The sequence below is a fragment of the Carettochelys insculpta genome, chromosome 7, assembly GCF_033958435.1.
Source record: "Carettochelys insculpta isolate YL-2023 chromosome 7, ASM3395843v1, whole genome shotgun sequence".
NCBI lineage: Eukaryota > Metazoa > Chordata > Testudines > Carettochelyidae > Carettochelys > Carettochelys insculpta.
This window is the reverse complement of record NC_134143.1, coordinates 43,616,484-43,641,185: the sequence shown is the minus strand read 5'-3', so window position 1 is coordinate 43,641,185 and position 24,702 is coordinate 43,616,484. Positions and strand designations below refer to the sequence as shown.

At 40.0% G+C, this 24,702-nt stretch overlaps 1 protein-coding gene across 1 annotated transcript in view; it reads right to left on the bottom strand.

Moving 5' to 3' along the window:
- Positions 1-24,702, bottom strand: part of DNTT (DNA nucleotidylexotransferase) — a 168,313-nt gene that overhangs the window by 138,224 nt on the left and 5,387 nt on the right. Inside the window, exons 2-3 of the mRNA XM_074999574.1 lie at positions 19,536-19,710; positions 9,458-9,586 (exon numbers count right to left, since the gene is read on the bottom strand). Coding sequence (XP_074855675.1) covers positions 9,458-9,586; positions 19,536-19,710 — 304 coding nt within the window. The remainder of the gene's footprint in view (positions 1-9,457; positions 9,587-19,535; positions 19,711-24,702) is intronic.

Below are 24,702 nucleotides of genomic sequence, written 5' to 3'. Positions count from 1 at the left end.
ACCCCCATGTAGACAAGTTGCACATGAACAAGACTTTCAAAGTGCCGTAGCTGGCAGCATGCTAACGAGGTGCTGAATATTCATTTCAGCACCTCATTAGTATTCTCCATTTTGACCATTAGCATGGCCATTTCAAAGTTTTGCCCAAGTGTAGACATAGCCCTGAAGAAGAGACTTAGCAGTCAGGATGGCACTCACTTCATTTCGTCAAACCTTAGTCATTTTTATCTCCTCGCCTGTCATATTCAATTTTTAATCCTCAACCATGTAGCTACCACTCCAAAAGTCAGCTGGAGTGTTACCCACAAGCCCAAACAAACAGAATTTGTAGTCATTTAATAGCTCTGTAAATCCAATTTAAATAAATATTTTTGTAAATCTTTTGCAAATAGCTCCTTTTGTCACCTTTCTTGGGTTTTAAATATATCCCTTTGCTCTAGATTTTTAAAATCTAGCGCTACTTGCTGCTTAAATTTTCAGTCTTCTAGCAGTGATGATCAGCATATTAGAATGGCCTACCAACTATCTAGTTCTCCTGACAACCACCAGTCATTAGGGATTATATGTTTGTTTCTGTCACAGGCTTTTTATGCTGGCTTCAAATCAGAGACTTGCTTTTCTTCAAGGCCAATTCCCTAGCAGTCCCCTCTTCTTTCAGCAATATGCAATAATTGTTTCTTTTTAGACTGTGCTGTGTCTAACACATTATATCCTCTAGTTAAGTGCAAAAAATGAAATCCCATGAAAAGGCACAGAGTCCTCTATTTTCTACTTTCTAGAGGAACAGGAGCTGTGTAAAGTCTTCACAATAGCCCTCACTGCTTTCTTCCTCTTAATCCAGCAGACTACATTAAAATAAAACCAAGGACAAAAACTAAACAGAACAGAAATTCACAGATTCACAGCACCAGCGGTTCCCAAATTTTTCAAGACGGGGACTCATTTTTGACAATTCAGGAATACTTTGTGACCCAAGGCAATTCAAAACAGGGGGCAGGAGCATGGAGAAGAGGGTTCTCCCCCAGGAAAAGCACACCTTCCCCACTGCCTGGTTTAAACCCCTCCCAGTACCAAAATACACCCCTCTTCCCCACCAGCTTAAACCCATCTCAGCTCCAAAACATCCCCAACCCCCGGCCTAATCCCCCCTCAGTCCCCATCCTCACCCCCAGGCTTAAACCCCTCTCAGCTAGGATTGCCAGATTTTTGGAAAACTTATGTGGGACAAGCAGCCCCACCTGTGGGATCCCCAGCCAAGGTTGCCTGTCCCTCATAATAACAGAGAGGTAGCCATGTTAGTCTGTATTACAACAAAACAAAAACAGCAGTCATGTAGCACTTTAAAGACTAACAACATTATTATTAGGTGATGAGCTTTTGTGGGACAGACCCACTTCTTTAGATCTAAAGAAGTGGGTCTGTCCCGCAAAAGCTCATCACCTAATAAATCATTTTGTTAGGCTTTGAAGTGCTAAGTGGCTGCTGTTTTGTCCCAGATAAGACTTCCAAAATCCAGGGCTGTGTCAGGGACCCTGGCAGCCCTGCATCTGGGAGCCAGCTGGGGTGCAGACCATGGCCAGCAGTGCCAGCTGTGGGAACTCTGGCCTGGTGGGGGTGGGAGGAACCCCCACAGCCACGTGGCTTGGAGCCAGTGGGGGCACAGAGCCCTGGCCAGCAGTGCAAGCTGTGGGATCTCTAGCTGGAGGTTGGGGACAAGAGAGGAACCCTGCAGCCCCATAGCTGGGAGCCAGCTGAGTTGCAGAGCCCTGGCCAGCTCTCAGCCCCCACCACCCCTCCAGATCCAGGCTTAAACCCCCTCAATCCTGTCTGCCCCCCCACTAACCTCACATGAGTTCTGAACCCTGCTGCCCCCCACTTCTCCTTAACTGGGCTGCTACCATCTTCTCTTTTGTGCTGCTCCCCCCAGCCCTCCTATTCCCTTCCCCCACCTGCAGCAAGGGCTCTGAAATGGGACTCAGTTTAATTGGTTTAATGATCAGATCCCTCCTGCCAACCATTAAACCAATTAACTTGAGTTTCATTTCAGTGCAGCAAGGTAGGGCAGGGACTGGGAGCCAGAGGAGTGAGCAACGGCAGACCCGCAAATGGCTCTGCTAAGAGCCACTTGCAGCTTGGAGCCACACAGCCAGCAATACTTACAAACCTGATTGTGACCCATAGGTTGGGAATCCCTGATCTGCAGTGATGCTATTTGTACACATACATGGTCTTACAGAAAAGTAAACTTGGTTTCTTATGAGCTACTGTAATAGATCATCATAATAATCTTGCCTGAGACATTGAAATTCCAAATATGGGCACTGAAAAATATGGTCCTTCAATGTTCCCACTAACCTTTTCCATCCAGGTGCAAATTGTTTTCCATTCACATGCAGAATAATTTTTATGTACACCGAGGCATGCGTGAATGTGCACCACCAGTAGAAATAAAAACTAGGGGTGGGCACTCTGCTAATTAACTGTGTGCCATTTGACTATCTCATGACTGGCCACACAAGCATTCAGCCTCCAGGGAACACTGCGTTCAGGTCATTGGTATGGGGTATGATTAGCAGACCTCAGCAACATCTTAGGAAGGATTGCATTAAATGGCAGCAGGACAATCATTTGACTATTCTTTTGAGTCAGCTATTATGAATAGGCATTATTATTTCAAGGAAACAAATAAATATTAGCCACACCTCCTATGGCTTAATTGCTTGTGAAGAGACCAAGTCCGCTGATGGAGGAGGGCAGGAGTGTAGATGAGGGAAGGGGCGGTTGTTTCTTTCCCCGGCATTTCAAAGGGGCACAGAGCTCCTGCCACCACTGCTGCTTCTGTGTCAGCTGTGCCAGTTAGAGCTCCAGACCCTTTTGAATTGCCACAGCAGTTCTGCTCTGGCTGTGTGCAGCTGTGAGGGAGTAGCAGAGAGGCCAGCACTGCAGGGTAGGTGGCTCTGACTGCCTTTGGTCATACCCCTTCCTCTCTTAGCCAGGCCTCCCTCCCACCTTGCTCTGGGGCCTGCGGGTGGCTATCAGCACTGCTGGGAGGGGCTTTTGAGAAAATTATGTATATTGATCTGTTACATATCCCTGTGCTCCAGGTGTTCCTACATCTCCAGCTACCAGAAGCTTGGATGGGACAACAGGGAATGGATTATTTGAAAAATTGCCCTGTTCCGTTCATTCCTTGCAATGCATCATGCACCAGCCACTGAAGAAAGGGTGCTAGATGGACCATTGGTGTCGTCCATTCTTATGTTTTTACCATTCATAATAGACAAATTTAATTTAAACTGATGTTTGTTATACCTCCTATTTAACTACAGCTTAAATACAGTGGGTCTGATTCTCATTTTTCTAACACCAATGTACATCATACCTTATACAGGGAGTCAGTCAGGAAGCTCAGGCAAAATATATATTATACATGAACCCTAACTAGTAATTCTGATATTACTGAAGTGTGAAGGAGGCCATAACAGTGGCTTCACAGAGTTCCATATATTATGGAAGAACACGTAATCTGAAGAGAGATTAAAAAGACAGGGATTTTCATTTTAGAAAAGAAGAGGTCTATAAAATCATGACAGGTATGGAGAAAGTGAATAATAAAAGTAACTTATTTGTTCCCATGCCAGAAGAACAAGGGGCATCAAATGAAATTAATAGTTTTCAGGTTTAAAAGCAAACAAACAAAAGGAAGTATTTCTTCACACAGCACACAGTCAACCAGCGGAACTCCTTGCCAAAGGCTGTTGTGAAGACCAGGACTTTAACGAGGCTCAGAAAAGAACTAGATAAATTCATGGAGTATGGTATAATGAGAGAAAATGCTAAAAGGAACAATTTATACTAAGAAAATCACATGTGCTAAGTATATTGCCAGAGGAAGTACCATAATTTCAGGGCTTCACTGCAATTGCTGAACGGTCTAAAGGTATTTTTAAATCCTACCTGTGTTCTAGATAGGATTCTCCTTCAAATTGTTTTCAAAAATGAACAGGAGATATTTCCTCATTTAAGCAAGCCACCTGCTCCTTTTGGTTAGGTACATAGAGCATAACTGATGTTGCTATTTTGACACATTGCCTAAAGGTTTTCTTCTAAAAATGTTAATGTCTTTAGGAGCCAGATGATGTTTTGGGGCATGTTTCTAGTTTAATGCATTTCCACCTACAAGAACCCAAAGTTGATTGTAAAATTAAAGTTAGGAGCTTGTTAGTCTGATTTAAAATATAGTTTAAAAATGTATTAAGTTACTAGAGTCACTGAGACAGCTGACTTCTGTAACATATTGTTTAGGCACTGTAAATCACTTGTAAAAGGGCCAGAAAAGAAAAATTAAACAATCATTTTTTCCATTAACAGGATGGAAAGACAGACAGACAATCAGATGTCAAAGTGGGTGAGGGTGCTATGCGCAGTAAATCAGATTAGATGATGGTCCATTCTAACCTTAAGTTCCATGAGTCTTTTCCATGCTAAATGTTCACATTTTTAATTTCTATGAGTAACAGCCAGAGCTGAGTAATATTCAATACCATGTCTCAGAAGCACAGAACTATTTGCCTCTGGCTTAATTAGCTTCATCTGTAAAAATTAAATTGTATTCTTCTCTAAGACAAATGTCTGCATTGAGTTTTATTGCAGCTTAGTATTAATATTCCACTCAAAGCCAAATGATGTTGTTTACTTTACTACATAAAAAAAGGTACAGCCTCCTATGTACATTGTTTAGTGGACAGGAAGGTAACCAACTGTTCATTCATTAATTTTAGAACAATACCTTGCTCTTATGATCTTTCATAATATAAGTGATTAAGACAAAACCAAAGAAAATGTATTAAACATCCTCTAGTCAAACATTGTCTTGCACTCCTGCAACCTTTTTCATCTGAATTATCTATATTCCCACATTTAGACAACTAGACTGCTGATGGAGTCAGAGTTAAAAGAACAGGTTTTTAACTGTACAATTAAAAAAAGAAAATCGCGATACTCTACTAATCTATACGATACATGCATTTTTAGAACTCCATCTCATGGTTGTCTTATAAGAACTTCATTTCAAGGATTCAACAGACAATTTTTGAAAGCACACACCAGCTTTCTTTTTGTTCCGTTTTCCGCAAATTAAGAAACTTTCATGTAGCCTGTCTGCTACATATTATGGAATAGTTTGTGTCTTTGGGCACAGATTTCAGCAATGGATGGTAATTAAACTGCCCTGGAGAGCCCTAGGAGGCATTTCACTTCACACACCGATCAGAGAGTCACAGTTCCTTCCATGCATATTCCCAGACCCTGAGGATGCAGTAGTTGGGCTGCCAGTTGAAGCAAAAAGCAATATTCTCCACCAGGCTGGTACAATACCAAGACTTTTACCATACCTTTCCTTCCCCCTCCTCTACACCTGCTTGATGGTAGGATAAATAGGACAAAAGCAAGTGCTTATACCTGTACACCTGGCCCCAAGGTCTTAGTCTGTGCAGAGATCTTAAATCCCTTTGCTTCCTCAGGGAGGGAAGGCAGCAGGGTGGGGTGGAACCTGAGGATGTTACATCAGTTGCAATAATTAAAGCTGCTCCCCTGAAGTTGTAACTTGTGCTGGGAGCAGGCAGCTGTGAATCATGGTGCTGCAGCCTCCCTTGACAGAGTCTCCTTTCTACAGGGCATTAAAGAATCAAGCATAATATTTATTTTTATAAGAGGGGTAAGAATCTGTCCCAAACAGATTAGTTGCTTGGAGTTGTTGAGGTGGCACCTCTGAGGGTCCTTGAGAGTTGTTGGTATGAAAGAACATGTAAGTTGGTGATTACTGCTGCAAAATGTTTTCTGCCACAAAACTAAGCAAAAAGCCATTGTATTGATGGTCACGGGGTAAAAGTGACCAAATTGCTTTTAAAATATCTGAAGATTTTGGCTGGTGGAGCAGCAGCAATATCTCTTTGATCCTACTACCCAATGCCACTGATCCAGGCATCCAGAAAAATCATGTATAAAAAGGAAAGCCATGGAGTAGGCTGAGCTACACGGCTCCTTTTCACCTCTGTGCTAGAACTCAGAGCAAAAGGGACAAAGTGGAATAAAACTGTGCTGACTCATTTGCTAATCAGAATACCTCTATCATATTCCTCTGTGTTTGCCTCCATGCCTTTATTTCATGCTTTTCTCTATGATCTGTAAACCCATCCACCATATTTAGGATTATTGGTTACAATGGTTCAGCTGGGTAACTTAGCTGAACAATTTACAGAAAGGAGAGCAAAAAGTCATTGGCTCATAATCCAACGAAGTGGGTCTTACCCATAACCTAATATGTTTGCTAGTCTTTAAGGTGCTACGCGACGGCTTGTTACAAGGAATGATAGACAGGCAAGCACATCTATTGCACATGGCCCACACTAGGTCAGAGTTGTCATCCCATTATCAGTTCAAATATCTTTGCCATCCAGTTTTAATAAATAACATCAAGGTTGCAAAGATCAAATGGGTTGTGATTCAGTATACAAGCTAATGACTAAAGCTCTACTATCTGAGTACTCACCAAGGACCATCTCTCAAGAAAGCATAGCCTAAGCTTCATTACACTCACATCACTGCCATGTTAACAAAACACCTGTTTTCTTGCTCTGGCAGGTAGTACTAGAGATGTCACATTTAATTGCCTCTACTCAACAATCAGTCTTCCAAAAGAGGAACTTAAAATGGGATGCCATGGCCTCAAAAGAGAGTGTAAAGAACGCCTGAGCTCATTCAAGTTTGCATAAGCAAATATTATTAATGCATCCTATGCCACCTAACAATAGGGAAAACCAAAAATCAGCATCACCAAGAAAAGCTATCACTGGTTGCCTAAAGGAAATTCAAAATATAGGAGCAAAGGGACCAACTTTATCACTCAGAATACAACTACCATAAAAAGATACTAAAAACCAAACATATAATTCAAGATAGTTTGACCTAATATGTAAGCTACGTCGCAGTGAGCTAGAGACAATTTATCATTTAATGATTGGGCTTGCCCACAACTGAATTATACTGAGGCATCACAATAGCTAAATATTTGCACTGAAAAATCTGTTGGAACATTTTTATTCAAGTACATGAATTACGTTTTAGTACAAGACCAACAACACAGCACCAAAACTGAAGATCAAACTCTTCTGTCATTAGGCAGTCTAACATCTATTGAAGCAGATACGGGCAGCTACTCCAGCATTATTTAAGCTGCATGGACCCAGCTGAGTTCATTGCAACTTTTGTAAAAAAGAAAGCAGCCCTAACAAGCAGGTCTATTCTGTAACTTTGAGATGGAAATGTTTGATAGACTCATTAGTACCGTCAGCTAGTTAGAGGACACCATCAAAAATGAAAATGTACAACAAGCCATTTTGTCTGAAAGTCAAGCAGATGAAAATATAAGTGTTCCATTGGAACAAGGGTGATTAATTACCACACAGCTTCTCAAACAGTACATCTATACAATGAGTATGACACAACCTCTGCATTCCAGTTGCCAAATTATGGTGACCCTAAAGTGTTCAGCATCAACATCAAGTATAATATTTTTGGAAACTGTTTGAGCCTTGCCCCATGAAGGAAAACACTGAACAACAGAGACACCCACTGTAAATGTTATGGAAGACAGTGCCACTCATGGTTCCATATTTAAGTTTGAACTGAATTGTGCACTTAATGTAGGAATTCAACACTCACGTATGACAACCAAAGCATATCCTTTCCGAAATTAGAGCACTTAATCTGAGTAAGTGATAATGAACTTGGAGAATTTACAAGGAAATCCATTCAGGAAAGTCACCATTCACTTTCAAATGGATCATTTTAAAACACTAAGCATCTTCTCCCAGATCTCTCCAGGTCATTTTTTACCATTATTGTTAACTGGAAGCTTCTCTTTCAGGATGGTCTGGGAAAAGTTCTACTACCGAGAATTCCATGGATCACCTCTTTGAAAAGGACTACCATTATTCTTAATGAGTGTGAAGCTATGACCATATTTCAGAATGATCACCATTGATTCCAATGCGCTTGAGGAAAATTACAGGTCAGGACAACAAAGCGGTCTACGAACTTTCCTTAGCACAGCTTGACTCAATCATGTTAGGGACAGTGGAAGACAATGATCATTTTGAAAGAGGATGTCTGCTTATGGGTAACATGGAAGGTCAAAATAGGAGGTGGTAACCCTTTTGAAAGAGGACAGGGTTTTTAAACATTCTCCATAGCAAAATGGTGTTCATCAATTCCTGCTCTAGCTGTATCTTTCAGTTGAGGAAGAACAACAACAAAGAACACCAATTCAAACCCCACATAGCACTGATGCTGAGATAGGGAAAATTTAAAAAAAAAAATCTAATGTATCCTTAAAATCAGTTTACTCTCATTTAAGACCACAAACACTATTATGCGCTAATCATAATCTTATGATTGTTGTACAGCATCACCACAGGAAGGATATAAGGTTGTTAAGGTATCTTAACTCATTTCCAACAAGAAAACATTTTAAATTGAACAATAAATTCCAGCTTTCTAATATTTGTAATACTGTGTTTGGGACTAAGTTCTACACCACTAGAGTATTTTTAATCTTAAATTACAGGTATATATTCTGAACCTTAACTCAGTTTTAACATATTTATATCTCAATCTTACAAATAAAATGCTTCCAGTGTAAGTTTTTGAAGAATTATCATTAACAAACAATTACAATTGGAGATGTGTTTTCTAGTTACACATATGTAAATACATCAAGTACACAGGGAGGGTGTACAGAGCTATAATATTAGGAAGGCAAGTATACTATATGATCACTTTTCAGATATCCACTTAACTAGAAAGTAATTATTCTTTTTATCCTAAAATGCTTACATAAATTAAGATATGCTTGAATGATTATTCGTATCTAAAATTGTTACGAAAAATAGAGGTCTAATCCAGAGTGCATGAAATTGCATAATGGAAAAAATGCAGCAATTGCACAGTAGCTTTGCATTCTGGTTGGCCAATACCAATCCATTTTCATTAAAATGTTATAACATCACATTGTACAACTGGACCCTCATTCTATCATGTGATATTGTAATGAAAGGTCGAAAGGTACTATTAAACATATTGTAAGAACAGTATATTGAAAGTAATATGTTTACTATTAGCAACAATTTCAAGCTATTAGTAGACATCTAGAGATCCATCAAATTTTCAGTAGCAACATTTAAAAGACAATTACACTTAAGAGCAATTTAACTTTAGATGGCTCAGGCTTACAATTTTATATATATATAACTAACACACACACACACACACACACACACACACACTTCACGATGCCCACTTCACTTATGAATTTGCCAACTGTAATGCAGATAACACCAGCACAAAAATCATGTTAGTTTAATCTCCTCAGTGGTAGGTTTCATGGAAAATCTATTACCGTAAACTTTTTGTTGCAGTTATTTAAGGTGGTTCTTCTTTGACATGCATACTGAGAGACTCTGCCTGCAACAAATGATGAAGCTTCTGATTCAGGTATATTCGAAGTAATAGGATAAACCTGCTGCACCTGAAAAAAAAAAAGGGGGGGCGGGGGAGAGAAGCTTTGAGTCTGTAAAATAGTTTGTACTACCAAAACTTGGTCCCAGATCTACAGAATAGTAAAATTATCCATTTATTTCATTTGCAAGACCTTAACATTTTCCTGGGGAAAAAATTACTTTCCTACAGTCCCTGAGAAAAGCAATTCCTGCGGCAATTACTGTGAGTGCTCAGTTTGTGCAGAAGCACCCCGCATGTATATTTCTAATTGGTAGTGATTACTCTATGGATTATTCAATCCAACCCATGCTGGATTACAATGACATTGCAGAGAAGACAAACAATGAAAAACCATTAAACAGCTTAAATCAAACAAGCTTATGTTTTAATTGTTGCCATACATATATTTTATTACTTTATACTTACATACGATTTATGCCCAAGGATCTCAAAACACTACTCAAAAATCAATGCTTGACTTGGAAAAATGTGATAGTTCTTCCTTTATCCCAATACACTTTTCCCCCGCGTTTTCACCTCCAACAGTGGTGAGAGTTATACTATTCCTCCATAGGTCTCTCTTTGCCCCCATTAAAATACTAAAAAGTAAATATCATCCCTAGTTTCCAAAAGGAAAATGAGACAGTGAAGTTAAGCAACTCAAGATTACACTGCAGCTCAGTAATAGAGATGGAATAGAATATACCCATGTCCTATAAACATGGGGACTCTGTTCTTTGCTTAAAATTTAGCTTTATCTAGCCATGTTGCTAAAGGATATAACAATTCATAGCTCTGTACATTGCAATTACACAACCCTAACCCCCTGAGTAGATGCAGTGAGGATGATGAAAGAATTATTCAACCTACCTCCTGCCACTCAGGAAGCTAGATTATCTACATAGATGATTATTTTACCAATGTTAGGAAACACCTCTGCTGAGGTGCTAACTCCGGTAAGCATGACCTCAACAGCTCTGCCTCCTTGGTAGTGTAGCAAGTTTCCCAAACTAGAACTCTTTTAAAAATAGTCTCAGAGAGGCGTCATCTTAGTCTGTACCTTCATGAAACAAAACACACAGTCCTGTAACACTTTAAGGACTAACAATATAAATTTATAAGGTGATGAGCTCTCATGGGACAAAAATCACCTCTTCAGATCTGGAAAACCCTGATAAATAACTGAGACAAAGAGAATTTAATAGAAAGATAGAAAACAATGAAATGAAAGCTGACAAATCAGCTAAATAGGGCAGGAGGAGGAGGATGGTGGGAGGGAGAAAGAGAGAAGAAGAGTAGCTTCTGCAAGTGTCTGTTAAGTGGGCTGCCTGGGATCATTACAAATATGAAAGGTGGGGAAACTGTCCTTGTAACGTGGGAGGTAATCAATATCTTTGTTGAGTCCAAGGTGAAAAGTATCAAACCTGAGAATGAACTCCAATGCAGATGTCTCCCTTTGTAATCTGGTGTTAAAGATGCTTTGTTTTAAAATGCAGGCTTTTGATGGTGTGACATGCTAGATTGAAATGCTCAGATCACCAATGCTTCCACCTCAACAGTGGAAAGATGACCACTTTTTCTACAATATGTATGGATAGGGACAATTTCAGCCACACTAAGTAAGCTATTAGGTATATATTATTTCACGTAAAAGCTGGCATTGGACATGAGCCACTGTAGACCATAAGAATTCGTCTAGTTACGTAATGATACTCTCAGAAACTCAAGGCAATTTTTATGCTGCCGAAGGAAAAGAGAATTTACTGACAATTTCCATTGTCTATTTTGAAAGGAAGGAGGTTATTGTCTGTCTGTCTAAGGCTTCAGTGAGTGTCTGCAGCATTACTCTGTATACTTTTCTGAATGACATTTTAAAACTGATTTTAAATCAGAAGCATTGTGATTGATTATCTCTAATGCACTGCCTGAAATACAATGCCATTGGGAAGGAGGTGAACAAAAAGAATGTTACTGAATGAAATATGTAGGAAGGCATTATATTCATTAGACTGTAAAGGCAGCTCTCCAAAAACTGGAGTCCTGAGAAGAATAATCCATGGTGCAATTGAATCCAGACATCAGGCAGGTAGGCTGAGAACATACTGAGAGCAATAATAAAGTTGAAATTTCCTGTGTGTCTCAAAGAAGGGTATGCTGGCACATAAACATCCTGTTCCTGCTTCTGGAAAATTATTTGAGCTTTTTTGCACCATTAGCATGCACAGAGGTTATGTTTTTAATTAACAAGACCTGGTTATACAATTATCAGAACAAACCTGGAACAGAAATCAGTAAAACAAAGTAGGTAACTATAGTTACTGGAGTCTGATTTGTGGGGGTCATAAAGGTGCCAGCATGAACACTAAAGAAACTCTCTCATTCTATCATCAGCAAAACACAAGAGCAGGATTTATTTAGCTCTTTAGAGGCAAGAACAGATGGGACATTATTGTTTGTGAAGATTATGGGACAAATCCAAATATCTCTGTCCAGCAACAATTGAAGCGCAACTCTCCAGCTATACACATTGTGCCCTGCCACTGCCAGCCAATCTACTGTACTGTGAACAAACAGCTACCAAAAGAAATGAAAAGTACCTGTTAATCTGTCTGTCCCATAGCCAGGTCTCTCTTGTCCATAAAATGCAGATTATGGTCAATTAAATAGGGACCAAGGTAATTTGAAAATGCCTTCATTTGTAGGTCTCCTTGTTGCTTTGTCAAGTAGCTCATAACACCCACGTAACTGCTACAGAGTATCTACAAATATTGTCCCTTAGGATGCATGTGAGAAAAGAATTTTAAACTTTGAAAGGTCTGTGTCCTCTCTTTATATTTTGCTGATATAGTGGTTGTTGCCTCTTTGTCTGGGAAGAATTCCAGGCTCTTAGTGATGTTCCCTTTTTCCTTTCCTCTTTTGTAGAAGTATGAATACTTAACTCCTGAGTCTTTAATGATATAAATATAAATCATCTAACTAGATAAGCCCAAACTGAGTCTCCAGGTTTTCCCCAAAACAGGAGCAAGTTAATTCTATTCTCATTTTCCACGTATGAGATAAATTCAGCCAAACTTGACCCTAAAAGCCTATGCAGTAGAAGTGACCTGTTAAAATGGCAGTATTCTGAGCAGCGAAGCTCATTGTCATTCTTTTTACAATGATCTTTTCAGTGCATCGTGAGCCACTGCAATTGCTTACCGCTGTGAAAGAGACCTTGGCTCATGGCTGACCTTGGAAAGGCCTACTTTGCTCTATTTTAATTATTTTGAATTAATGCAGAAACAAAAAAACATATCTGAGAGAAACAAGGAAAAGCAGAATATTAGAGAGAATGAAAGGTTTAACATTTTATAAACACAGCATATTGTGTGAACACAAGCCAAGCTACACTATAAAAACAGTAAGAGTGAATGGCAGAGTAGGGAGAACGTTCACAACTGTCTTATCTCTAAACATGTTGATAGAATGAATCAACTTGTTCACTGAATTAATAAAAACACTTTTTATATATGATCCATGAATGTTTTTATTTCAGGTCACTTTCAAGTGAAGATAGCCATTAGACTCTTACTACTACATCCTCAAGCTCCAATGGTCTGTGTAACACCTTGGATGCCTTCTATTATGTCTTTCACTTTTTATCTTTCTTCTTCAAAACTTGGGTTATTTGGAGTCTGGACACTTTGCAAACAGTTACTGACTTGCACCAGTGTCTGAGTACTGCATACAATATGGATAGTATGGATGAAGTGTTCCAGATCCACCCAAGAGATTTAGATACTCAATTGCTTTAATGAGCTTCAGGAATCCAAATCCCAAATATTAAATCTTCTCTAATTTAGCCCTAATTTGTTAGTAGTGTCCATGGTTTGTCCATAACTAGTGTGCCTTAGCTTAACCATGGATATGTTTGTGCTATTTGTGAGGGTATGCTAGTATCCTTTTTTTGTTAGGGGAATGCTCAGTGCATAACACTCTGAAGAGAACAGCAGCTCAGGAATCTGTTGCTTCATTCAGCTATATTGCAACAGAGGGGTGAAAAGAGACCTTAGCTAAGCAGGAAGTAACGGAGGACTAGAGACTGGGCTTAAGAGTGGAGCTCCAACCCATAACATTCTGAGTAACCCACTTAATCCCTTTATAATCACTTTATTACTTTGTCTTTACAGGACTGCAGTACACCATGAAGTCTACCACAGTCCAAGCTAAATCTTCCAGATTTAATTACTGCAAATAAGTGCTGAAACCTAACCCTTTGCCAACTAAGGACTAAATTCCCTGCAAAAAAAAATAAAAACAGCAGTTATAGATATTATTAACCTTATGGCAGGCCAGCTCATTCAGCAGCAAGGTCAGCCTGACGCATTTTTATTAGCTACGTGGATCCAGGCTGCACAGATCAAGGAGGTGGAAACTAACAAGCTCTGCTCACTTCCAGAACTGTATGAGTGGGAGGGAATGGGGGAGAATTCATCAGGCAATCTGGTCTTCCTTTTGTTTCTGTGAGGTGCAACCTATCAGCAGCACGTGAAATATTTCTTCCATTCTATTTCCTATGCCTCACGACAATCTTTTTCGTTTCTTATCTTTCTCGTTAAATCTTCTTTGTCTCATGAGTTTTATTGACATTATTCAGGAAATATTATCAAGTCCCATCATTTGAGGACCCCCATTGTATTACATCTGCGAAAACTATCTGACCACGTCATTGATGTCATGCTGAACAAAACTGATTGAAATAGGTTGATCAAACAAGATACATGGAGGGAGTCTTTGCTCCAGGTGCAACATAAGGCCTAATAAGTAGCTCACGGAACGGGGAAATATTTTTATTTTTCCTTTAAAGATGATGCTTAATCACCACAGCTGAAGCGCCTAGGAAATGTAACACCAGCTGGCAGCCACAAAAGCTAATTACTGCACACTGTCTCACATGCTGTTTGTGAGCTAAGGGTTCCTGTCAATTTAGGGAAGGTCTCTACTACAGTGCAGGGTCAAATTAAGGTACACCATTCTAGTTACATTAGTTACCCTTCAACTTCCTTTACTCCTAATGGAGAGCAGGAGTACCAGCATCAACAAAGGGCCTTGTAAGTTCAAATCTGGCATCCCTACTAGGCACGCTAAATCAGACTCCAGAAGATCGACTGCAGCAGGGTCAATCTTCCCTGTAGTGAAGATGTATCCTTAATTCTGGTTTTTATATTTTGTCCATCATTTCAGAAAGCGTCACAGTATGTCACAAGCTATCAACAGCCAGAAAAACAAACTATTTTAAAGCGGGTTTCATTAATTTATATATGCTAATAGTCTATGGGCTTGTCTACACTAGCTCCCTACTTCGAAGGGAACATGGTAAGTAGGGTGTTGGGAGTTTGTTAATGAAGTGCACTTCATTAACAAACTCCCAAAACCCTACTTAGCATGCTTCCTTCAAAGCAGGGAGCTAGTGTAGACAAGCCCTAAATGTCTGTTATTCCCCTTGGTATGCACTAGCATGGACATTTCCTTTTAGTAATAGATTAGAGTAAAATAATGCACAAAGGTCCTGCAGGAACCCCGGTATCCCAAATAGACCAACAAAACCTGATGGATGAAATCTTGATGCTATCAAATAAATGGGAATTTTGCTATTGATTTAGAGGAGGCCAGGTTTTCACCTAAAATCGTTACCCACTGATCCATTCTTTTTAAGAAGGACACTTCATGACATAGCCTGAACTTAAGAGTTTTCATATTGGCATTCATTTTACATTGAACAAATCTGGCCATATTTGCATGTGGTATAACTCCAATTACATGAGACATGAATTTGGCTTACTATTTTTATAATTAACCTGGATTTCACACTTTCTTTCATTGAGACAAAGGAAGTGCTGTACAGGGCCTTTACACGTAACACAGTCATGATCGGACTGTTAAGTTTTCTGATTTTCTACTTTCTTTTTTTTTTCCTGCTTTGAAAATATTTCATTGTACAGAAGTATTTACTACTTTGAGATCTGTCCTGCTGATTAATTTTAAAATTACCCTTATTTATAACTACCTAGTACTGTGCTTATTGGGCTCCTCATTTCACTACAGTAATTTCTCTTTTAACCAGCATTCAATATTCTGGAACTCACAAGCAACTGGCACCAGGCACCATGGTGGCACCTAGGCCATCTCCTCCTCCAAGGGGCTGTGCTGCTAGCAGCCGCCTCCCCCTCCTCTCCCACCCATTGGTCACTTGGGGGGCAGAATCCAGTGACCGCCCAGGAAGCAGCATGTGCCCCATGGCCCCCAGTGATGGGGCACCCCTGAGCGAGCTTCCCCAGGACAAGGCAGGCTCACTGAGAGAAGGTGCTGCATTATCCAGGCCAAGCAGGCTATAGCTGGTGCAGGGCCCTGTAGACCCCCACATGAGCACCCCTGAGCAGGCAGCTGAACTGAAGTTGGAGGTGGCTGGAGAGCAGTGTGATGACCTCAGGGGAACAGAAGAGCCCCACCATTCGGGGCAGGCGTGATGGGAGCAGCCCAGTGAGGCCCCACCACAGGCCACCCAGGAGAAGGATGCACTGGTGAAGGAGAACAGCAGCCTAGCAGAGCAGCTGGCAGTGGGAGGAGCTGCCACCCACCATGAGGTGGGAAAGGAGGAACTGAGCAAGATGACCGTTATGCAGCAGAAGCAAAATGAGAGCAACCTGCATGCAGTCATGAAGCCGCATCAGGGACAAGGGTAAGACACCTCTCCACCATCCAACACATTTCAATATCCAGCAACCTCCCGCTTCCATGGGTGCCAGATATTGAAGAGTCTACTGTATATGAAATGTTTATACCCTGATACAAGTGGGAGCTCTCCCTTTCAGAGCTGGTCTCACTCTTACACAATGATCATATTATAAACTACTTGGTCTTTCAGTAAAGCTAACTCTTCCAGAAATCCAGATAGATCTTCTTACTGTACACACAAGAAAAATAATGCAGATTACATTTCACTAGGGTTTTTAACGATATCCAGATAATTAAATTTTACCAAGGTTTATTTGAACTCCCTTCCTTTAAAAAAAAACAGCGCTTGTTAGAATATTCTCTTGAATCTGAAGCCGTGGAGATGTAGATATTGCAAAATTCTATTGAAAGCAAATAAAAGAGCATTTGGCTTAAATCTGCACCTCAAGTTAAATTCTCAACCAAATTTAAAAGTTGGGTTTAGTTTTGCTTTTCTTTAAATTTTCAGTTAAGTTTGAAAGTAATCCAGAATTCATACCTTTATGCAATCTCCTAGAGAGACTGGTCATGATGTGATAATTATATGGGTTTTTGTTTTATTTCTAATCTGTCTGAGTTAATTTAGAATATTGTCCCTTCTTTAAGCTTAGTGGAAAATGAGTACTGAATATACAAACGCATGCTACAGTCTTATCCTGAGCCTGAGAGCAATAGTGCCATCTGGTGAACTAATTTTTTAAAATCATACTACACAGGCAATCTCCAATCTCAAATCTCAGAAGCTAGATTCTGTATCAGATTTTGGTTTCGGTCACTGAGCAGTGACCCAGGCACCACCACATTTCAGGTGTGTTTAATAAATAGATCATTCTTCCTACTTTAATAATCAAGAACACAACAAATAAGGAAAAGTGGCACTGTTTTTTTTTTACATACTATGCACAACAACAAGGTATACACTGCAAGTCTTGTAGTGGTCCTATTGTCCATCACTTTCTACAATATACCTTTACAATGGTACTACAGTTATCTAATTCAAACCTTCAGAAGTGAGTTAATACTTTCTCATTGATTTCAAAGGGCTCTGGATTGCAACAGACAGATATTTTTATTATGTTATTAACTATGATATAATAATTCTTAGTCTTTTTGCTGTGATAGTATTATATGTATGCGCACACAAACTAAATATTTCCTCTGTAATGCTGTTTAAATATAAACACATAGCACTACAGTAAACGAAAAAAGGACTTCACACTAGTATGGCTTCTTTGAGTAAATTTGATCACTAATTCAACTCTGAACCAGTGATATCTGAGTATCACTGCTGTAAATTGTCCTGTGGTATTAAGTCAACATTTAGAGCGCACAGATTGTAGGGATATGCTTACCACACATCACTCTCCACAGTGTACAGTGTGCAGCCTGCAGAGGTGTGACAGAATACCACCGCTGAATACTAAAACCCAGACTGCAGTATTACCTCGTTTACTACAGGGCTATTCCAAGAGTGGTTTACTATCCGCAACATGAAGGGTCCTGCCCTATTTGCAGAACAGGAAAAAAAATACTATAATATGGTACAGATCCTAGTGCGATACGTTACAGGACAACACAACACAATACCTATATTCCCATCCCTTATGTTTTTTTTTCTCGCTTGTATCAAGTCTGTAGTAGTTAGGTCCAATGACTAACTCTTTCATAGATTTGCGGGGACATGTCAATCAGCTTGAAACAGTACAGCTTTTAACATGTATGCCTCGTTTTGAAAATGCAAAACAGACTGAGTGTCTTTAGAATGACATCATAGTAAAATCTGAGTCTAAAAAAGGGGTGGCCAACACATGGCCTGCAGACCAGAATCCAGCCCACAAGCCAGCAGTGGCACCATTTTATCCAAGTCAGCAAAGTGAGTATGGGGTGCGGGGTCAGCAACCTGTGGCTCCAGAGCCACATGTGACACTCTAAGGACCCATTTGTGGTTCCAGACACTGCCACCACTGACTCCTCCTCCAGCTCCCTGCCCTCCTGCCACTGAAATAATGGAATTAAATTTAATTGGTTTAGTGGCCGGCAGGGTGGCAGACAGGATCCAGCCACTAAACCAAATGAATTTAGATCCATTATTTCAGTGTGGCAGGGCAGGGAACCATGCATGCTGGCGGTGAGGGAAAGAGCAAGAGAGCTTGCGGGAGGGGCAGCTGAGTCTGCCCCTGCCAGAGCTGCACAGCCCCACTGAAGAGGATGCAGAGACTGCCACAAAGGAGTAGCAAGGGGAACAGGCATCATCTGAGGTAGGATCATCCTGGGTTTGCAGCTGACAGGAGTTAAGCCTGGAGGGCAGGTTAGGGGTTTAGAGGGGTTAAGCCTGGGGTTGTGAGGGGCATGTCTGGAGCTATTTTGTCTTTGGCCCCCAAAACCTATAAAAAATTGACGTGGCCCCCAATGAAAAATTGACATGTGGCCCCCACCAGCTATACCACAATACTACTAACCCTGGAACTTTTGCTTGCAACAAGCCCCATTGCCAACTTTGTCCACGTGTCTATTCCAAAGATATCATCCCTGGACCTAATCACATTACTTACAGAACCAGGGGCACGTTTTCCTGTTCCTCAACTAACATCATATATGTCATCATGTGCAACCAAAGCCCACACACTATGTATATGGGGCAAATTGCAAACACTCTTTAAAGAATGAATGGACACAGGGCAGACATCAAAAATCTCCAAATGCACAAACCTGTCAGCCAGCACTTTAATGGGGTGGGCCATTCTGTTAAAGACCTGAAAGTTTGTGTTCTGGAGAAAAGAGATTTTAAGAACCATCTGCAGAGAGAATGTTTGGAACTAACTTTCATATTCAAATTCGACACATTAACACTTAGTTTGAACAGGGACAGCAATTACCTGACGCATTATGAGGGCTTTTGCACACACTTTAATGTTTGACCTAACACTTAACTTCCCCACCCCTCACCCCACTCTTTCTGCTCTTCTACCTGATTTCCAACCTTGATAACAATTTCTGGACCTCTGTGCTTTATATATAGTGTCTGGTCTGGTAAGGCTGTAGAGCTGAAGCAGTGGGTCTGTCTCTCGAAAGCTCATCACCTAATAAATTATTTTGTGAGTCTTTAAAGTGCTACATGACTGCTTTTTTTGTTTTGATAGACTACAGACTAACATAGCTATCTCTCTGTTACTATTTAAGCTTATTGTCAAACACCTGCATTCAGACTAAAATGTATGACTTACCGTAAGTTGATGTTTATTCTCTAAATCCACTGGTTTTCCAGCTTCCATGCAAGCCGTGAACCAAGAGATATCAAGGAGTTGGAACCTTGAACTGTCCTTGACCTTGTGTCCTCTCAACCATTCCAGAACTTCATCATAAGAATTGTTCTCTGCCACAATGTGAGTGACTGAATCACTAAAAAGGAGAAAATTAAGAGGTTTTATTTTCTGAATCCATTTTTAGATTGCTGCTATTTCAGTATTGACATGCACTCCCTGAAAAAATGTCTTTTATATTGTATGTCAGGATGCAGAAAGTGTGCTGTGTTTTCATATCATAACATAAAATATCTTTTTCATTCAGTGACACTAGTTTAAGAAAAAGAAATTAGCATACTCTCTCTTATAAGTGCTGCATTTTCATTCTTCCAGGAAAATTAACCTTTTGTAAGACACTATTCTATTACACTTATTTTTTGCAACTTGGAAATATTACACAAGCAATATTATAATGAAGAGGATGTTTTAAGTTACTTGCCATCCCTACGAAAAATAAAATTTACCTTCAAATAATGAGACTTCATAATACTTAATCTACAGAACACTGTTTTTTAAAGTTCCACAGTTGCTAATATTTTTGATAAACAATTTATTTAGGTACAGAAGATTTAACAGGCATTAACAAGTGTTCATATGGCAGAAACCTTATGAATTATAAATTTTGTCTCCTGACTCTTAATATGCTAGGTTTCTTACAAAACTGAGATCCAGGATTAGTTTATCTTGAAACTGACAGGTTAAAGTAACAGAGACAGGGGGCAGGGGGTAAGGTAACATTTTTTATTACCTCAACTTCTGTTAGGGTGGTCTAAACTACAGAGTTATTCCAGAATTATAATTCCAAAATAAAATATTCCAGAATAATGCATCTACACTACAGAGAAGGCCCAAAATAAGCAAATCTTATTACAAAATAGTGTGTCCACATGCAACAGAGCCTATTTTGGATTAGAGCCCCTGGAACTACTGCTTCCAGAGGCTCTAAGCCAAAATACTATGTCTGCACAGCAGCTTGATTTCAAAGTAAACTATTCTGGAATAGCTTATGTGGAAATACCCCTATTCCCTGTCTATACAGCCCCTACTTTGAAATATCTGTTTCAAAATTCATGCTGTTCCTTGTGGAATTAGGTTTACCAGATTTAAAATAATGCACCCTCAATTTCAAAATGATTTCAAAATAGTAGTTTTATCAAGTAGACACTACACATTTATTTTAAAATAGCAGCCGTTATTTCAAAACAACTTTGCTGTGAAGTCCTACCCTTGATGAGGGAGATAAGGTATCCTGAGGAGATTGAAAGCTTGTCTCTCTCATTATAAGAAGTTGGTCCAGTAACAATATTACCTCACCCGCTTTGTCTCTCTACTATCCTAGAGCTGACATGGCTACAACTACACTGCACATTGTATAATATAAGCCACTTACTATGGCAGATACCATTCAATAGTTATGTTTAGATTGCCATAGAAAAGTGGGAGCAGAAAAGCCACTGCACTAAAATTTTACTTGCTGTATACGATGTACACAATAAAGAATTTTTAAGATACAGAATGAAGGAGGACTATGCCTCAGCTTCTAGAGATTGCGTGTTCTATTCAGCCATTCAAACCTTACACAGATACACTTTTGTTTCAAGGGAGGGAACAAAAAGACCAAAAAACCAAAACAAAAAAAAAACCCTTGTGATTGATTTCTGAAAATGTAACTGTATTTCTGACTGACTATGGTTCTAAGCATGAGGAGGATACCAAATTTTTCATCATGTAAGGAACCCTCATAGGTACTCATCAAAATATAATGTATAGATTCTAACAGAGTCCTCGGTGGTGTGTTCTGTTCCCATGAGTGCAGGGATCCCAGATAAATGGCCCTTTGGTACAAGATGTGGACATTTGGAATTATTTCACTCTTCCTGCAATCCAGGAGAAAAATTCTCCACCAGAACATGACACTGGCAGAGCTCCACAGGATTTAAATATCAAGGTTGAGGGCTCAGTGGCGTGCCATCTATGTATGCAATCCAAGCATTACATACTCCAGAATTCACAAAGAAATGTTTTATGCTAGAAGCATATGAAAGCCCTGCATGTAATCAGTTTACGGTTGGCTGTCTTTTTGTTGTGCCGGCAAGGCATGGAGTACTCTATGTTGCATCATGTTGCCTAGGCAACATGAATCTTCAGGCAGCTGATTTTCTTGGTGGCTGTGGATCAGGAAAAAGGTAGCTAAGGCATGCAAGTGTACAATTGAATCATTCATGATAGAACAGAGCTAGCAGTTAAAACTTTTCTTGCTAGTTGGCTTGATGAAACCCCAGATATTGCCAGTAAGTCTTAGCTTCTAATTGTACTGCTTTTGACAAAGAACGGTAATGATGTAGAATGCTTGGCTGTTTTGCTGATGTTAGTAACAATAAAATTGCAGCAGGCCTTTGGCCGCATGTTAAGATGGTGTGCCAGAAGTTTAAATTTGAAGACAAGTTGGTAGGTCAGACATATGATGGTAAAACTATAATGAGAAGTGATGTAAGTGGGCTTTGGAAACTGTTTTTGAAATGTCCTCCTATGTACCTTTTGTTCATTCCTTCACTAATGATTTAAATATTGCTCTCAGTTTTGCAGTAAACAGTATCAGAGAATATCAGTTTTTCTTCAAAAATTTACAAGGAATAAACTGCAGGAGGTTCTGCCCCAACTTCAAAGCAGGCTCACCTTCTACAAACCAGTTCAATGGAGGCTGCATCTGTTTGTACCGCAATGTGGAATTTTCACTAAGGTTTGCACAAACTGTTAGGGAAAGCAAAGAAACTCTGAATTCTTCAAAAATGTGGTTCAAAATACAGCAGATTGGCATGCTCAGTCTTCTTTCTCAGCCAGGGCTTTTTGACCATGGCCCAGGACAGAAGTAAAATTTGATATTCTTCAAACCAGGATGTGTGATATTTGATTTTGTGGTAAGCATATTCGTGAAACAAAGCAAATTCATGAAAGATGACAAACTTTCAGCAAGCTCTGGAGACATCTCAAAACTAGTTGCCCATGAACCTCAGCAAAATAAGAGCCCGAGAAAGAAGAGCGACTTATAAGTGTCCCTTCATTGAGGTTATTGACAATGTCAGCCAACAATTATTGGTCCAATTTAAAAGCATAAAGAACATTAAATTAGTCTCTGATGAATCCAACAAGATTCACTGGAATTCCAGACGCATATTCCAGATGATGCTCTCAAAAGAAAAGGAAGCATCTTATCTAAATATTTTACATTAATAATTTCATTCTGAATTTGTGCTGCATACAACTCAGAATTATTGCAAGAAGAAGGTGCACTTGACTTGTATGGATTTATATACTGAATTTACATGCTTGCTTCTCTGAGGTCAGCAAAATTGTCAGCCTACTTCTGACTCCTCCTTACTTTACAGCATGATGAGAAGGTCTCTTTCAGCTTTAAAAGAGCAACAAGATTTTGACAGGCAACACCCACAGGGGGCAAATGCTTGTTCACTGAAAAAGAACCACTTACATATCTTGACAGCTTACCGAATTGCTTCCATTTGATCACCAAACAATTTCTTAAAAAAAAGACTCAATCTTCATTTCATGTTATGTAAATGTGTACCGTGCAAGCTTTATCTGGCATCCCCAGGGAAGCTGGATAATAAAATGTGCCAGATATTTGAGCTGGGGCCAGCATCCGGCCCCACTCTGTACTCCACCCCACCCACAGCTGCGCAGTGGGCATCTGGCCCCACTCTGCCAGCCCAGCTGGGCAGCCAGCCTGCTGTGCCAGCTCCAGCTAGGTAACCATCCCCACGGCATGCCAGTTAATGGAATGTGCCAGTTATCCAGGTGACAAATAAGCGGGCTTTTACTGTATTTGAATACTCTCAGCTTTCATTATATTTGACAATTAATATTTGCCAAAACAAATATATTTAGTTTATTAATAGGTGTGTACATTAGGTAAAAATATCTTCAACTAGGTGAGGTAATATCTTTTATTGGATCCACTTTGTTGGTGTGCAAGACAACCTTTCAAGCTATACAGGGGTCTTCTTCAGATCTGGGAAACACACTGAGTGTCTCAACCAAATACAAAGTTGAATAGATTGTTTAGCATAAGTCGCTAGCACATAATATTTTCAGTGAAGTTTGTACAAACTGTTAAGCAGATCAGAGAAGCTCTGACTGAACTCTTTAAAATTGTGATGCAAAATCCAGCAGATTGGGCCACTCAGTCATTTTCACCAGCCAACATTTTAATGACTGTGGCTATTGTAAAAATCTTTGTACAAAGACATGCCTTCTGATGTATTACTTGAAAATTCATAATTTGCTGGTCAACAAAGCCCCGATACAATGTGTGTTGTGGCATTGTATGTGAAGTTATGAGATTGCCTATATGAGGTTAACACATGTTCCAAACCCCACAGTCCTGCTAGAATAGAAGCCAGCAAACAGATCTGTCCTAACCAAACGAGAGCGTGCTTGCCTTATTTTACATTTATACAGTAAACTGAATATCAGGTAGGAAGAGAAATAAAGGGAGCTCAAACAGGCGAAGAAAAAACCCACCAAGGAATAGCCTTCCACATTCCCTTGGGTCTCTGTTGGAAGTGTTTTTCAAGAGAGAGACTGAACCGATAAAAAGCACATGCAAACCCCCCATGACTCCCTTCTCTCTTCACCTGCCCACCTCATTCTCCGTACCTGAGAAAACCAAAGTAAACAGGTGTTGAACCCTGGGCAGGTCCACCGATGGGGGGTGACAATGGGGGCAGTTATCCCATGCCCAGCGATTCCAAAGGTCCCAGGACTCCTGGCTGTCACCACCACTGCTCCAGGAGCAGTGGCAGCCAGCGCCCCAAACCTTTTAAACAGCCATCAGAGTACTGTGAGGCATCTCCAGGCTGTAGTGAGGGCTGGCTGTCTCCAGACCTGCCCCTTCCAGCTGAGGCCCCATCCCTTCAAGAAGCACAGAGCTGACCCTTCCCCTGACCTTAACCTGGGGCCTGTTAAGTCTGTTGGCTCCTCTGACTCTGGGGCAGAGATTCCAACCTGAAAGCTTGGTTAGTAATATATTGGAACATGAAATGAGAAGGTCTGTTTGCAAATAATGTTAGGC